Source organism: Tursiops truncatus, chromosome 3 (genome assembly GCF_011762595.2).
Source record: "Tursiops truncatus isolate mTurTru1 chromosome 3, mTurTru1.mat.Y, whole genome shotgun sequence".
Taxonomy (NCBI): Eukaryota; Metazoa; Chordata; class Mammalia; order Artiodactyla; family Delphinidae; genus Tursiops; species Tursiops truncatus.
This window is the reverse complement of record NC_047036.1, coordinates 127,335,340-127,349,496: the sequence shown is the minus strand read 5'-3', so window position 1 is coordinate 127,349,496 and position 14,157 is coordinate 127,335,340. Positions and strand designations below refer to the sequence as shown.

Genomic DNA, 14,157 nt, shown 5'->3' with positions numbered 1-14,157 from the left:
CCGGAGTGGGCGGGGCCTGGGCCAGAGGGCGGCTCTCGCCCGCGTGCACACCCGGAAGCGCACCGGCGTCCGCTCTCAGAGCCGGGGGAAGCAGCGCCCTTGCTCCAGTGCTTGCAGCCAGCTCCTCAGTCATGCCGGTAAGTTGTCGCGCCGTCCCCGCCCCGCGCAGACCCGCGGCCTCCGGCTTGTGCTTCGGCTGCACCGCCTTTTGGCCAGCGGTCCCTCTTGAAGGGCACAGGCCGCGCCCGGAGCTGTCGCCCCTCTTCTCCCCTCCCCACCCAGCCCCCAGCTTCTTCGACCCTCCCGAAAATCGGATCCCAAGGGAGTTTTATCTGGCAGTCAGGCTTCAGAACATCGAAGCTGCAAGGCCTTCAAGCGATTACAAGCCTAAAGCTTCCCTGCAAAGACGAGGAAACTGAGACCCAGCGAGGGGCAGAGAGTCGCTGGAGGTCACACAGGGAGTCGGTGGCGATCCGGAACTGGGATAGCTAGTCCCTGCGTCTCCCACGTGGATGCCCCTTACCGCGGAGCTGGCCTGAAAGAGGGGCTTGGGGTGACTGTTACCTCCCGGACAGGACAGGAGTTTGGAGATCCGTGTTTGTCTTCCCTTCCTCTGCCCACTGTGTCTGAGTTTCAGGTCAGCGCTGGGCCACACTGAATGGAGACAGTGCTTTTAACCTTTTCTACAGGTCACTTTAGGAACCTGAACCCGTGAGCTACAGAGAGGTTCAGGGACCTGCCCAAAGTCGCCAGTTGCTCAGTGGCAGAGTCTGGGGAGGGATGAACCGCTCACTCAGTCTTACCATCCAGTATACATGATAAGACTCAGGGCCTCATTCTGTAGGTAAAAGATTAAGGCCTTTTGCAGATAAAAACAAACAAACAAACATTAAAATCCCACTAATTTATTCAAGGTGGTGTTGGGAGATGGGTGCAGCCAGGATTAAGCCCCTTATCTTCGGGGGCCCAGTCTCTCCTGACCTCACCACATGATACATGTCCAACAAAAGTAGTCATACCGGCTTGGGAGGAAGCTCTGATCCCAGTTGCATCCCAGGGCTACTGGCTGGATTGGTGGTGGTTAGCACTTTCCCCCAGGGTGCCTGGTTTTCTGGCCTTGCTCCAAGTGGGTACACAGAGGTGTCCCACAGATGCCCTGTGTCCTAGCGGCCTAGCTTTGGGGAGCTGACAGGTGAGCCAGAGGCCTCCTGGGCCAGGCCACAAACATCTCAGGTGTCATTTCCCTTGGGTCTTGCCAGGTACCTTGAGACAAATCCTCAGACGACACAAAGTATGGACAAAGAACCTGAGAGAATCAGCCCTCCCAGCTGAGCAAATCTGCCTGTGGCAATGTCAGAGGACAGCATTAATCACTCTGGCACTGGGATGGCGGAGGCTGCCAACCTTTTGTGGGGGATGGCAGTGAGGGAAAGGCCAGCTTGAGGATGGCTCTATTCTGTGTTCACTTCTGGGAATTCTGACGAACAAAAGACCCACCAGAGTGGATGATCCAAATGAAGAGGGCACTTGGCCGTATACCACGGGATGAACAGCTGAAGGAGACTCACACCAAAACTGGAAAGGGATTGATGTGTCACCTGAGAGGTTTCTCGCACAAAACACTTGGAATGTCAGAAACCTCTTTGAAAAATCTGTGCCCTACCCCACCCCCCTTGCCAGCTGCGTGACCTCAGGCAAGCTGTTGTACCTCTTTGTGCCTTGATTTCAGTGTAAAATGGGGGTAAAAACTGACCTCACAGGGCTGTTGTTAGTAGTAACTGGAAAAATCCCAGTAAAATATGTAGCTCAGCCACTGACCTAGTCCCGAAGAAATGGTAGGTCTTGTGTAGACCTAGGACAAATTGGTAGAACTATAGGCAGGCAGGTTTCAACCAACAAGGACCACACTGGCTAAAAGTTTAGGCTTGGGTAGGTCTAGGCCCTGCTATTCACTCGCTGTGTCACTCTGAGTGAGTGACCTAACCTCATCTGTCAAGAAGGGATAATAGGGGCTTCCCTGGTGCCGCAGTGGTTGGGAGTCCGCCTGCCGATGCAGGGGACACGGGTTCGTGCCCCGGTCTGGGAAGACCCCACATGCCGCGGAGCGGCTGGGCCCGTGAGCCATGGCCGCTGAGCCTGCGCGTCCGGAGCCTGTGCTCCGCAACGGGAGAGGCCACAACAGTGAGAGTCCCGCGTACCGCAAAAAAAAAAAAAAAAAGGGATAATAATAATGCCTACCTCATGGTGTTGTTGTGACGATTAAACGAGGACATGCATGCACAGTGCCTGGCACATAGTAGGCACTCTAATAATAGTAAATTCCCAATCATCAGGGTCTTCAAAAACTGAACGCCCCGGATATATGAGAAAGCATTTCGTCTCTGGGAGGGGTCTGGATAGTATGGCCCCGTTCCATTCCCACCCTTCCAGTTCTGAGATTCTGTTAAAGCATTGCACAGATGACTAGGCTTTTTCCTCTACGTTACAGGACCCGTTTTGTAGGTGACAGAGCAGAGGCTCTGAGGGGCTGGGACTGTGCAAAGTCAAGCATTCGCTGGTGGGGCCGGCCTTGGGATTCTCTGTAAAGACAGGATTACTCTGCGCAGGAAGGAGACTTTCCACAACCCCATATTTACTTTTGCAACTCAGAGGTGGAGGAGGAGAGGACTGAATTGTAATGATTGCGCAACGGAAGCCGTCTGCTGGCTTCTGACCTCTGTACGGTGCAGGAGGGAAGGAGACCCGCTGTCTGTAGCCAACAACAGAAAGCTTTAGAGGTCTGTTGACTTCAAGTCCTCGGGCAGCAAAAACTTGGGTTCCTTCACAAGGTGTCCCCATCTCAGGTCTCCTGCTAAGAGTCATCATTGTGCGGGGGTGGCAGCCCCATTTGCTGGTCCAGAGCCAGCAAGGTGTCCCTGGAACCAGAAAAGCCTGGGTTCACGTCCCATCCTCAACGCATACCCACCACAGGACTGTGGGTGGCTTAGTTAACCCCTGGAACCTCAAGTTTTCTCCTACATGTAGTACAGTGACTAGCTCCCTTTCCAGGCTGGGTAAGGACTGAGATACTATATAAAGAGCATTTCACATAGTGGGCACTCATTAGATTTGGGTTTTATATTCGTCTTACAAACCCATTAAAGCTTTGGATGGGTGTACAGGTACCAACCACTGATGAATCTTGATTACCAGTTATTCTAGAGCAGGAGTCAGCAAACTTTTTCTTTTTTTTTTGCGGTACGCGGGCCTCTCACCGCTGTGGCCTCTCCCACTGTGGAGCACGGGCTCCGGACGCGCAGGCTCAGCGGCCATGGCTCACGGGCCCAGCCGCTCCGCGGCATGTGGGATCTTCCCGGACCGGGGCACGAACCCGTGTCCCCTGCATCGGCAGGCAGACTCTCAACCACTGCGCCACCAGGGAAGCCCAGCAAACTTTTTCTTAAAGGGCGAGATAGTGAATACCTAAGGCTCCATGAGCCATGTGGTCTGTTACAACTCCTCAACTCTGCCATTCTAGTGTGAAAGTAGATGAATGAGCTTAGCTGTGTTCCAGTAAAACTTTATAAAACCAGGTGGCAGGCAAGCTGTAGTTTGCCAGTTTGTGTGCTAGAGCAGCATCTCAAACTATAATGTGGGCAGGAATGCGCTGGGTGTCTTGTTAAAAATGAAGATTCTGGAAAAAAAGAAAAGACAAAAAAGGATTCTGATTCAGGAGGCCTGGGGTGGGACCTGAGAGTCTGCAGTCTGGCAAGCTCCTGGGTGATGCTGATACCGTTGTTCTGAGAACCACCCATTAAAGACAAGATGATGGAATCCTCCCTAGAAATCCTTATTTCCAGAATTTGCTGTGGTGGTTGCTGAACAGTCACACAATGAGCTGAAGGGATCAGAGGTGTTTAGAAAAAACGACAGACTCACCATTTTCTTTAAGGCAGGTTTGGCAGATTTGGTCTCCATAAAATAGTGGTCTCCTGGTTGTGTCATGATGTTTGTAATGATGGTTATGTAATTCAGCACCAAGAAACCAAACTGCTTCACTCTTGGCCTCAGTTTCCCCTGTACAGCATGATGATAACCCAGACCCAAAGGTGGTTTGAGACTTGGAAAGAGCCTGAGAAGCCATTTAGACCAATGTTTCAGGTGTGTGGTCTCACCCCTCTGTTTCTCCTCGGTGGGTTAAAAATGGAGAGTCACAGGGCCCCCCCAGAGCTACAGAGCTCACTGAGGCAGCTGCCTGCAGAGCTGCCCAGTCACCAGGTACCCCTGTGATTCTTCTGTGCACTGAGGCTGAGGAAACTGAATTGGCTAATGCCCTTTTGGTATAGATAAGTGGACTGGGGCCCCTAAGGGCAGGGATTTTGCCTGAGGTCTTCCAGCAAGACACAGTGCTGTGCCCAGAATTCCAATTGAGGTAAGAGATTTGAAAAGCTCCATGGAAAACGTAGCCATAGTTTTTTAAAGGGACAGAAAAAACGGAAGTGGAACAAAGTAATACTAATAATCTGATAGGTAACTTTTTCAAGAATTTTTTTCGCCGCGCCGAGTGGTTTGTGGCATGTTAGTTCCGTGGCCAGAGACTGAGCCTCGGCTCTCAGCAGTGACAGCACAGAGTCCTAACCACTGGACCGCCAGGGAATTCCCCCAATAGCCAACTTTTTACCCCAGTGGAACCTACTACTAGGCTCCAGTCTCTTTACCTAACATATGAATTAACTATTACTTCTGAGTAATTACCCCCAAAACTTAGTGGTTTGAGACAACAAATATTTATTAACTTATAGTTTCTGAGAGTCTGGAATCTAGAAGCAGATTAGCTGGTATTTCTGGCTCAGGGTCTCTAATGGAAGCTGCAGTGAAGATGTTGTCCAGGGCTGTGGTCCTCTGAAGGAGGATCTGCTTCCAAGTTGGCTCCCTCACACGGCTGTTGGCTGGAGGGCTCAGCTCTTCACCTCTATGTGCACCTCTCCATAGGGCTGCCAGAGGGTCCTTAGGACATGGCAGCCAGCTTCCTCCAGAGTGAAGGATCCCAGAGAGAGTAAGGCAGAAACCACAATGTCTTTTCTGCGTTAGCCTCCAAGGTCACCTAACGTCACTTCAGCCATATTCTACCGGACACACAGGCCAACCCTGAGACATTGTGGAATAGGACTACTCAAGGGCATAAATACCAGGAAGCAGAGATCACTGGGCCATCTTGCATGCTGGCTACCACACTTAAAATCTTGTGTTCATCCCATTCACCAGCCTGGAGAGGGACTTTCATCCCCATTTTGCAGATATAGAAACCAAGGCACAAAGGAGTTAAGTAACTTACTCATGGCCACACAGCTACTAAGTGCCAGAGCTGGGATCTGAAGCCAGGTCTCATTTCCAGAGATTTAAAATAAGGGAAGTATTGGTATAAGTAACCTTTGTTTGAAAGCAAAGGAAGGACCCAGGGTTGTTCAGCCAGCTGTGTCAAACATCCATTCACCCAACAAAATGTGTTAAGCCCCTGCTCTGTGCCAGGCGCTCCCTGTTCCAAGTATTGGGGATGCAGCAGTGAACGGAGCAAAGCCTCATCTTCTGGGAGCTTGCCTTCAGGCCCTTGGTTTGTTAGATATCCTGGAGACTGTAGGATGTTGAGCCCTCATGCAGAGTCCAGGAGCCTGGGTTCCCTTACTGGCCCAGATTCAGCTCACTGGGAGCCCAGGCAAATCCTCTCCCTTCCCAGGATTCAGGTGCTGCCTCTGAAGCACTTGGATGGCAGCAGTGGTCTCCATATTTCAGAGTCACCAGGGAAGCTTATTGACCATAATACATGCCTCAGCCCTCTGGCTTGCTGACCAGAGCCTATAGTTTTTGTTTGTTTGTTTGTTTTTATACAGCAGGTTCTTATTGGTTATCCATTTTATACATATTAGTGTACATACGTCAATCCCGATCTCCCAATTCATCCCACGCTCGCCACCTCCCGCTTTCTCCCCTTGGAACCTATAGTTTTTGTAAGCTCCCAGGTGAGTCTAATGCAGAGAGTGAGCTTTTAATGCGTAATTAAGACCACCAGATCAGCACTGTTCAGAGCATGGGGCCCACCCACATTAGAGTTATTAGTGATCCTGAGACAACCCCATAGCTGAAGAATCAGGGCTTTGAAGATGAGACTAGAAACCAACATCTTAAACTACCTTCCCAGGTGATTCTTCTCGCGTGTCCCAGACGCCGCTAAAGGGTTTCGAGGGATCCTGTCCTTTAACGCAACCACCTGTGAGATACAGAAACCCTTAGTTACTGTACGGTTTAAGAGAGTGGGGCTCATAGAGCGGGGCTCCCTCAGGCTCCTGGGGAGTGTGATGAAAGCCGGATCTTGCCTTTTTCTCTGCCCTGCGTCTTGGCTCCCGAGTGGGCCTGCGTGCTAGCGGGGACTTGGCTTATGGACTTGGCTCATGGTCTCCTTTGTTTCAGAAGCACGAGTTCTCCGTGGACATGACCTGTGAAGGCTGCTCTAATGCAGTCACTCGGGTCCTCAACAAGCTGGGAGGTGAGTGTGTGGCCCTCGGATGGGGGTGGGGAGACAGATACACTTATATTAAATGCATGTAGGCATGGAACGGGAGAAACTTGAGTTTAAGCTGCTAACAGTAACACCAAAACATATTGCGTACTTAGCATATGCCAAGTACTCTGCTTCGTGGCTTCCGTGGATCACATCATTTAATCCTCACCCTGACCATTTCAGGTAGCTGCTTTGACCATCTCCATTTCAAGCAGGAGGGAACTGAAGTTCAGAGAGGTTAAGTAACCTGTTGGGATCACACAGCCAGTAGTGGCAGAGCTGGGATTTGGCCACGTGGAGCCCTGGCAGTACTACTTAGTATGTTGGTAACCACATTCATCTCCAGTGTGATAACTTTTGTTATGTGACACGTTTGAGTGTCATTTTCTATTAAGATTTTTAGAAGCTGTAACATTTTAAGAAATAAACTTTGGATCAGTCCTGTGCAGAACTCCTAAAGCACCTCTTCTGGGTGTATTTAGAAAACCATTAATCTCCTCCAGTCCCCTCAATTCTCATCTGGGGAAACGGAGGCCCAGAGGGGGCTGGGGTCTGGTCCTGGGGCTCCATGAAGTCATGACAGAGCTGTGGTCAGAGTTGTGGTAGTGCTGGGGCAGTCAGTCTTTTCACCCTGGATAATAGTAACACCCAGTTTTCAACGGGCTTTCATGTGGATGTCATCTCGTCAGCACTTGACACCGTCCTCTGAGCTGTACTTTCCGTCTGTGGAATGGGGATGTTGACACCAGGCCCCAGGAGGGGAAGTGACTTGCCCAGTGTCCCACAGTGAGTCCATGGCTGGTTTCTAGACTGTAAACTGGAATCTGAACTGTAAAAGAATCTGAAACAGTGAAAAGAACCCGGCTGCTGACTTGCCATGTGACCTTGGCCTCCTCTCCCGGGGCCTGGCTTTCCCCAGCTACGGTATGGGAAAGTCAGCCTCTCAGCTTTGCTGTGGATGCTTTAACAGTATAACTCTGCTCACAACCCCTTCTGTGCAAGCACCAGCTCTGCATGAAGTGAGGGAGGGCCTGCTTTCACTCTTGCTGGCTCCAGGACACCTGTCCAGGGACCTGGGCTACCAGAAACACAGCTTGAAATCCACTGGGTCAGATGATGCCAGAGTGTCTTCCAGCTCTGTGATGCCACCAGAATATTTGCTCCAAAGAGGAGGGAGACACTTCTGAACCAAAAGACAAAACCCAGAGTGCAGCCAGGATACATTGCCCTCTCCCTGGTATCCATTAGGTACAGAGTCAGAGGTTAGGACTAAATCCCGTGCCGTGTGCTTTTTCAGGCCCCTTCACTGGCACCTGAGGATCTGCCTTTGAGCTTGGGCAGGTATCTCTCCCTCTTTCACTACTGTCCCCACTTGGGGTGGCCGCTTAAGAAGGGTCAGAAGGGTTTTCTGAGCTAGTCGGGGCCACAGATGAGCAGTGCTGGGCCTGAGGAATCACAGAGCAGTGCCATACTTGAACTGGAGAGCCCACAGGGGCTGGCTGACCCCAACTCCTTCATGTACCGATGGGGAACCTGAGGCCTGTGATAGGCAGGACCCAGCCAGTCAGACCCGGAAACTTAGGGGCCACCTGAGCCATGGCTGCATCATCAAACACTGGAAGCACCCGGGAGGCCACAGTAATGCTGGTGGCATGCATCACCACAGGATCAACTTTGACAAGTATCACGCAGGATACTTTGGGAAAGTTGGTATTAGGCGTTACCCCTTAACGAGGAACTAGAGCTTCTGCCCAGCCGTCAACCTTGATAAACTGTGGACCTTGGTCAGCGAGCAGACACGGGAAAATGCTGCCAAGAACAAGACTGGAGCTGCTCCTGTCACTGATGTGGTGCGATTGGGTTACTGCAAAGTTCTGGGGGAGGGGAAGCTCCCAAAGCAGCCTGTCATCGGGAAGTCCAAATTCTTCAGCAGAAGAGCTGAGGAGAAGATGAAGGGTGCGGGTGGGGCTTGTGTCCTGGCAGCTTGAAGCTACATGGTGGGAGATTCACTAAATCAGGGGTCCCCGACACCATGCCCTCCCCAGCCCAGCCCAGCGAACAGGAGGTGAGCAGCGGGCGAGTGTGCGAAGCTTCATCTGCTGCTCCCCATCGCCGCTCCCCATCGCCCTCCCCATCGCCCTCCCCATCGCCCCTCCCCATCGCCGCTCCCCATCGCCGCTCCCCATCGCCCCTCCTCATCGCCGCTCCCCATCGCCTCCCCATCGCCCTCCCCATCGCCGCTCCCCATCGCCCTCCCCATCGCCACTCCCCATCACCGCTCCCCATCTCCCTCCCCATTGTCGCTCCCCATCACTGCTCCCCATTGCCCTCCCCATCGCCTGAAAAATTGTCTTGCATAAAACCGGCCCCTGGTGCCAAAAAGGTTGGGGACCGCTGCATTAAAGGATAACAAGTGCTTTCCTCGTCTGGTGTGAGTGTAGGTTCTTTGGCACTTCTACCTCCCTACCTGTACCGAAACCCACCTAACGGGTTCTAGGAGTTAGGGAATGAAGACCTGGGCTCCTTTGCCAGCTCCCCTCAGAGTATGGAAGACATGGCACCAACACTTAGAATAAGGCCTTGGCTGTTTACCTTATTTGAGGCTTCTCACTTTGAAAGTGAGAATGCTACCTGTTGATAATGGACATATCGTTGAAAAGCCTATTGCCATTCTATGCTCTGAATTTATAAATGAGTCAGAGAATGTGCCCTTAACTGTTCCATGGGACTCAAGAGGGGAAAACTCATGATCTTTACCACATTTTGCTGAGTCACGTTGGAAAGATGGGTCAGTGGTAGGATAGAAGTGGTTCTTTGGAACTTACTTCCTCAGTCTAAGGTTCTTCCACCTGGCTTCCTCATCTCAGACCAAACCATTCTGGTCATAATCAGAATGTTGGAATGGGGCCCAACAATCTGAATTTTAAACACACCAGGGCTTTTTTTTAATCAGAGTGGTTCGGATTCTAGAAAGCAGTTGTCAGGACTTATGGGTCCCTGTGCATAGGAGTCTTAATGTTCAACGAAATACATCATGAAATGCTAATGAAAAAAATAAAAAGTGTGCCAGTCTGTTGCCCCACAATTTCCATTCTATGAATTCATGGTATAGAAATATTTCCACAAGTTTTATAAGATACGTTGAAGTATGTTTACATTGTTGTGATCATAGTGAGAGATTGGAGGCAACCTCAGTGTCCTTCAGAGGGGGACTGAGTAGATGGATGGTACATCCACACTATGGGATATGGAGTAGCTGTTAAAAAAGAATGAAGTCTGTATGCACTGAGATGGCAAGATATCCTGGACATTGGAAAGTGACATATAGCAAGACCTGTTTACAGAGTATGATGCCACTTTGGGGAATTACTTTTCATTTGTCCATCAGGGAGAAACACTGGATAGGGGCCCTATTGTTCAGTGATCCTTAGAGGTAGGAAGTAGTAGGGGCCTTACAGTTTCAAATTTTAGTCAGAAATGCTTGCCTTTTTTCTTTTTAAATGGTGTGTCTGGGGACTTCCCTGGCAGTCCAGTGGTTAAGACTCCGCACTTCCACTGCAGGGGGGCAGGGGTTCAATCTCTGGTAGGGAAATTAAGATCCCACATGCCGTGTGGCGCGGCCAAAAAAGAAAAAAAGTGTGTCCGTATTACTTTTGCAATTAAGAAAACAAAATTTTTAAAGCCCCCATCTAGAGCAGGGATGGGCAAACTACAGCCCCTGGGCCCAATCCAGCCCACAGCCTGTTTTTGCACAGCTGACAATGGTTTTTACATTTTTACAGGGTTGTAAAAACAATATACAGAAGACTATGCAGCCCACAGTTCCTAAAACATGTGCTCTCTGGCCCTTTTCAGGAGAAGTGTGCCAATCCTTGGTCTAGAGGAGAAGGGAAGGGTGGTGGTCAATAATTCAGGAGCCTGACTGGGAACGTCTCTGTCCCCCCTCACCACCCTTCCTGCAGGAGTTCAATTTGACATTGACCTGCCCAACAAGAAGGTCTGCGTCGACTCTGAGCACAGCGTGGACACTCTGCTGGAGACCCTGGGGAAAACAGGAAAGGCCGTTTCCTACCTCGGCCCCAAGTAGCGAGGGCCTGGGCCCCCAGCCTGCAGGATGGACCAAAGTGGGCAGGTGGGTGAGGCCCCGACACTGCAACAAAATATGTCTCTACCGGATGCAAATCACAAGCTCAGGGACTCCTTCCAGCCCCCTGTGAGTAGACAGAGCACTTCGTGATGTCTCCCAGGGTCCCCTCTATGACTTCAGGGTACATTTCATGATCAGCAGGGTTTAAGTTTAAGCATATGGCCCTGAGCAGTGTGTCTTTTGCTTTGATAACTTAACGGTCCCATCAGAGGTGACACCTACGCCCTGAGCCTTATGGTCCAGTGCACTGACCAGGTGAGTTAGTTCACCTTGGCCTCTGTCCCCACTTGGAACTGTTCTCAGCTGCCTGAGCATGCCCTCTGCCCAGACTTGTGCAAAGACAATACTGTGGTCAATCTGGTAGTTTCTTAAAACCTACCATATGACCCAGCCATTCCTTTGCCAGGTATTTACCCAAGAGAAATGGAAAGCACTGTCCATAAGAAGACTTGTAAATACTGAGAGCAGCTTTACTTGTAATAGCCAAAAGCTGGAAACAACCCGATGTCCATCACTAGATGAATAGATAAACAAATTGTGGTATAGCCGTAGAATTGAATACTATTGTCCATGCAACAACTGCAATGAATCTCACATACTGTATGATATCATTTATATAAAGTTCTGAAAAATGCAAACGAACCTATAGCGACCAAAGCAGATCCGTGATTGCTTGATGATGTGGGGTGGCGAGGAGAGGCAGGAGGAGACTTTGGGGTTGGAAATGTTCATTATCTTGAGTGTGGTGAGGGTATGTGGGTGTATTCAATTGATAAGTCACAGATCATCACATCGTGCACTTAAAATATGTCTACGTATAGCATGTCAGTTACACCCCCAATAAAGCTGTTAAAGGTGAAAAACACAACACAACACAAACAAAAAACAGCAGCGTGTTTAAGCTGGATGTTCCCTTTGATTTTATGTAATCCAGAAAGGAGGCTAGTGACACTGTGCCAGCACCCTTCACTGCGGAACCAGGGCAGACTTTAGTCATCCATCCAGCATTCCTTCCCTCCGTGCCTAGCCACAGTCTCAGAATCCTTCACAGCACAGCCCTCCTAGCAGTCACTGGCCCCGTAGTGCCTCTCATGCCCTTCATGCGTGTATTACAACGATCGCCACATCCCTGATGTCGGTCAGTGCTCTCACTGTAATTAAGGAAAATGAGGCCTGGAGAGGGGAAGTGACTCGACCAAAGCCCCACACAGGTGAGTGCCAGGGGCAGGCTGAGAATCAGGCATCCAACTACAACTGACTGCTGGGCCATGGCAGTGAACTTCAGCTGCAGCCTCCTTCCTAAAGGTGTGCGTTGGAATCTGAGCCGTGGCAGTGTCCTGTGTGTCTGGTGACATCACGTGCAAATCGTGAGATGTCAGAGGTGTCTGTCTTCGTCATCCCCTTCCTGCCCATGGATGAACCATGTTCAGGAATGAGCCCAGGATGAATAATCAGTATTCTAGGAGTCTAGTTTTTAGCTCTGCCCTCATTTCACATTCTGACAGTGGACACTTCTCTTTCATTCCTGAGACTTAGTCCTCCCTCCTGTAAAATGGGGCTATAACCTCTGCCCTGCTTTCCTGCCTTGTGGAGGTTACTGTGAAATCCCTCTGAATATGAAGGATGATGCTTAAAGGGAGGGTAACGTTTCTACCATACCAGTGTTCATCACATGGTTCCTGCATCCCTAGGGTTTTGGGGGGAGGGTGGGTGGGTGGGACCCTAGGCCCCTCCATGTATCCCAAGTAGCCCTGTTTTATATTGGGCCTCCGTGTAAGACTGTGTTTATAAAAGTCTCTGTGACAAGGAGGGATGGAGGGAGGGAAGAGAAAAAAACTTCCTCAGCTGGCTACACACGTGGGGGAGCCCCAGTGTAGACACTTTGAATTGGAAACTCCCGACCTGAGCATGTGAATTTTGTTTGACTAAAAAAGCAATACCTACCTTTTGTAAACCATGTGTAGCTTAATGTGTATTTTTCTCATAGTAGGCTCTTTTTTTTATTGAGATGAAATTCACATGACATGCAATTAACCATTTTAAAGTGTACCATTCATTGGCCTTTAGTGTATTCACAATGTTGTACATCCACCACCTCTCTCTAGTTTCAAAAATTTCATCACCCTAGAAAAACTCCCTGTACCCATTTAGGCTGTCCCCACTGCCTCCTCTCTCCATCCCCTGGCAACCACCAATCCGCTTTCTGCCCCCTGGACTCACCTGCCCTGGATATTTCCATATAAAAGGAATCATACGTTATGTGACCTTTTGTGTCTGGCTTCTTTCACTTAGCATAATGTTTTCAGGATTCACCCAAGCTTAGCATGTATCAGTACTTCATTCCTTTCTATGGCTGGATAGTTCTCATAGTAGTTTTAATTAATTAATTTTAGCTTTTTTATTATAGGAAGTGTCGAACCTATGCAAGTAGGGTAGTAAAATGAATCTCCACGTACCCATCACCCAGATCCAATGATCATCAAGTCACTGCCATCATTTCATCCATGGCCCGCTCTCTCCACCCCCATATTCACAGCAAATTCAGGCATCATATAATTTCATCTGCACATCTGTCAGTAACCATGTGTAGTATGAAAAGGCTCCTGGAGATTGATATGCATGGCACTGGGTGAGAATCACTGACCAGGTAAGCTTTTACCCCACACACCAGGCAGCATCTGTCTCTGAGTCTGTTTTAAGAGGCTGCCCAGTGACGGATTTGAAGCCAGGTTCAGGAACCAGAGATAGAACGTTTATTGTTCTGAAGTTTCCTTGATCGTCTGGCTGTCGGCAGATTTGTTTGCTCGTGATTTTTTTTGTTGCCCTCCTGGTATAAGTTGAAACAGGACAGGGAAGGTGCCCCAGCAGCCCTGGGAGTTCCCCAGAAGAGGGCCTCGGCGGTGACCGGCTTAGCAAGATCAATGGGTTCTGGTCAAGACTGCCAAGAGGCAGTCTTGGTAGAAGCAGCATGCAGGGCTGGACATGCTGCTCCAGCACCTGGGTTTCCCACCTCACCCGGTACAACTGCCTCTTAGTGAACCTTTACTGCTTTTGTAATGTCTCCACATGTCCAGCAGATGGCGCCTGTGTTCCACCTCACTTCTCTTCTCTTCCAGGATGCTGAGCCAGCTCCTGCCTTCCAGACAGATCTAGGACCTGACAATCCTGCTCAGCGATGGTAGTTCCTGCGGAGACCCTCACTTGCCCTGCTCTTCTATAGCTCCCTTCCAATAAAGTCAAGTCGATTTTGCTGGAGATATTGTCTCTTGCCTGGTCTTGATGTCACTTGCTTACGTGCTGTGCTGTGCTGCTCACATGTTGCTCTGAAGGAGATAACTGCAGTGCTTGCTTGGGTTGGAGTTCTAAGAGCTCCCAACTGGGCGAAAGAGGTCCGATGGATTCTGAGTCTTTGCTGTGTGAGCTTTTGCAAGTCACTTCCCCTCTCTGGGCCTCACTTTTCCTATAAGTGAAGGTG

The 14,157-nt window shown here is 50.0% G+C and overlaps 1 protein-coding gene and 1 pseudogene across 1 annotated transcript; both read left to right on the top strand.

The window, feature by feature from the left end:
• Nucleotides 1-3: 3 nt before the first annotated feature.
• On the top strand, nucleotides 4-13,937 carry ATOX1 (antioxidant 1 copper chaperone). Its single transcript, XM_033853495.2, has 4 exons — nucleotides 4-137; nucleotides 6,445-6,520; nucleotides 10,498-10,667; nucleotides 13,799-13,937. The coding sequence occupies exons 1-3, from the start codon at nucleotides 132-134 to the stop codon at nucleotides 10,620-10,622; spliced, it is 207 nt and encodes a 68-aa protein (XP_033709386.1). The 5' UTR covers nucleotides 4-131; the 3' UTR covers nucleotides 10,623-10,667; nucleotides 13,799-13,937.
• Nucleotides 7,977-10,545, top strand: LOC109548201 (large ribosomal subunit protein uL15-like; annotated as a pseudogene).
• Nucleotides 13,938-14,157: the final 220 nt, after the last annotated feature.

Excerpts from the sequence above, each read along its gene's own strand:
- ATOX1 (XM_033853495.2), top strand. Across the intron at positions 6,521-10,497 it reads GGTCCTCAACAAGCTGGGAG|GAGTTCAATTTGACATTGAC; the intron begins GTGAGTGTGTGG and ends CCCTTCCTGCAG.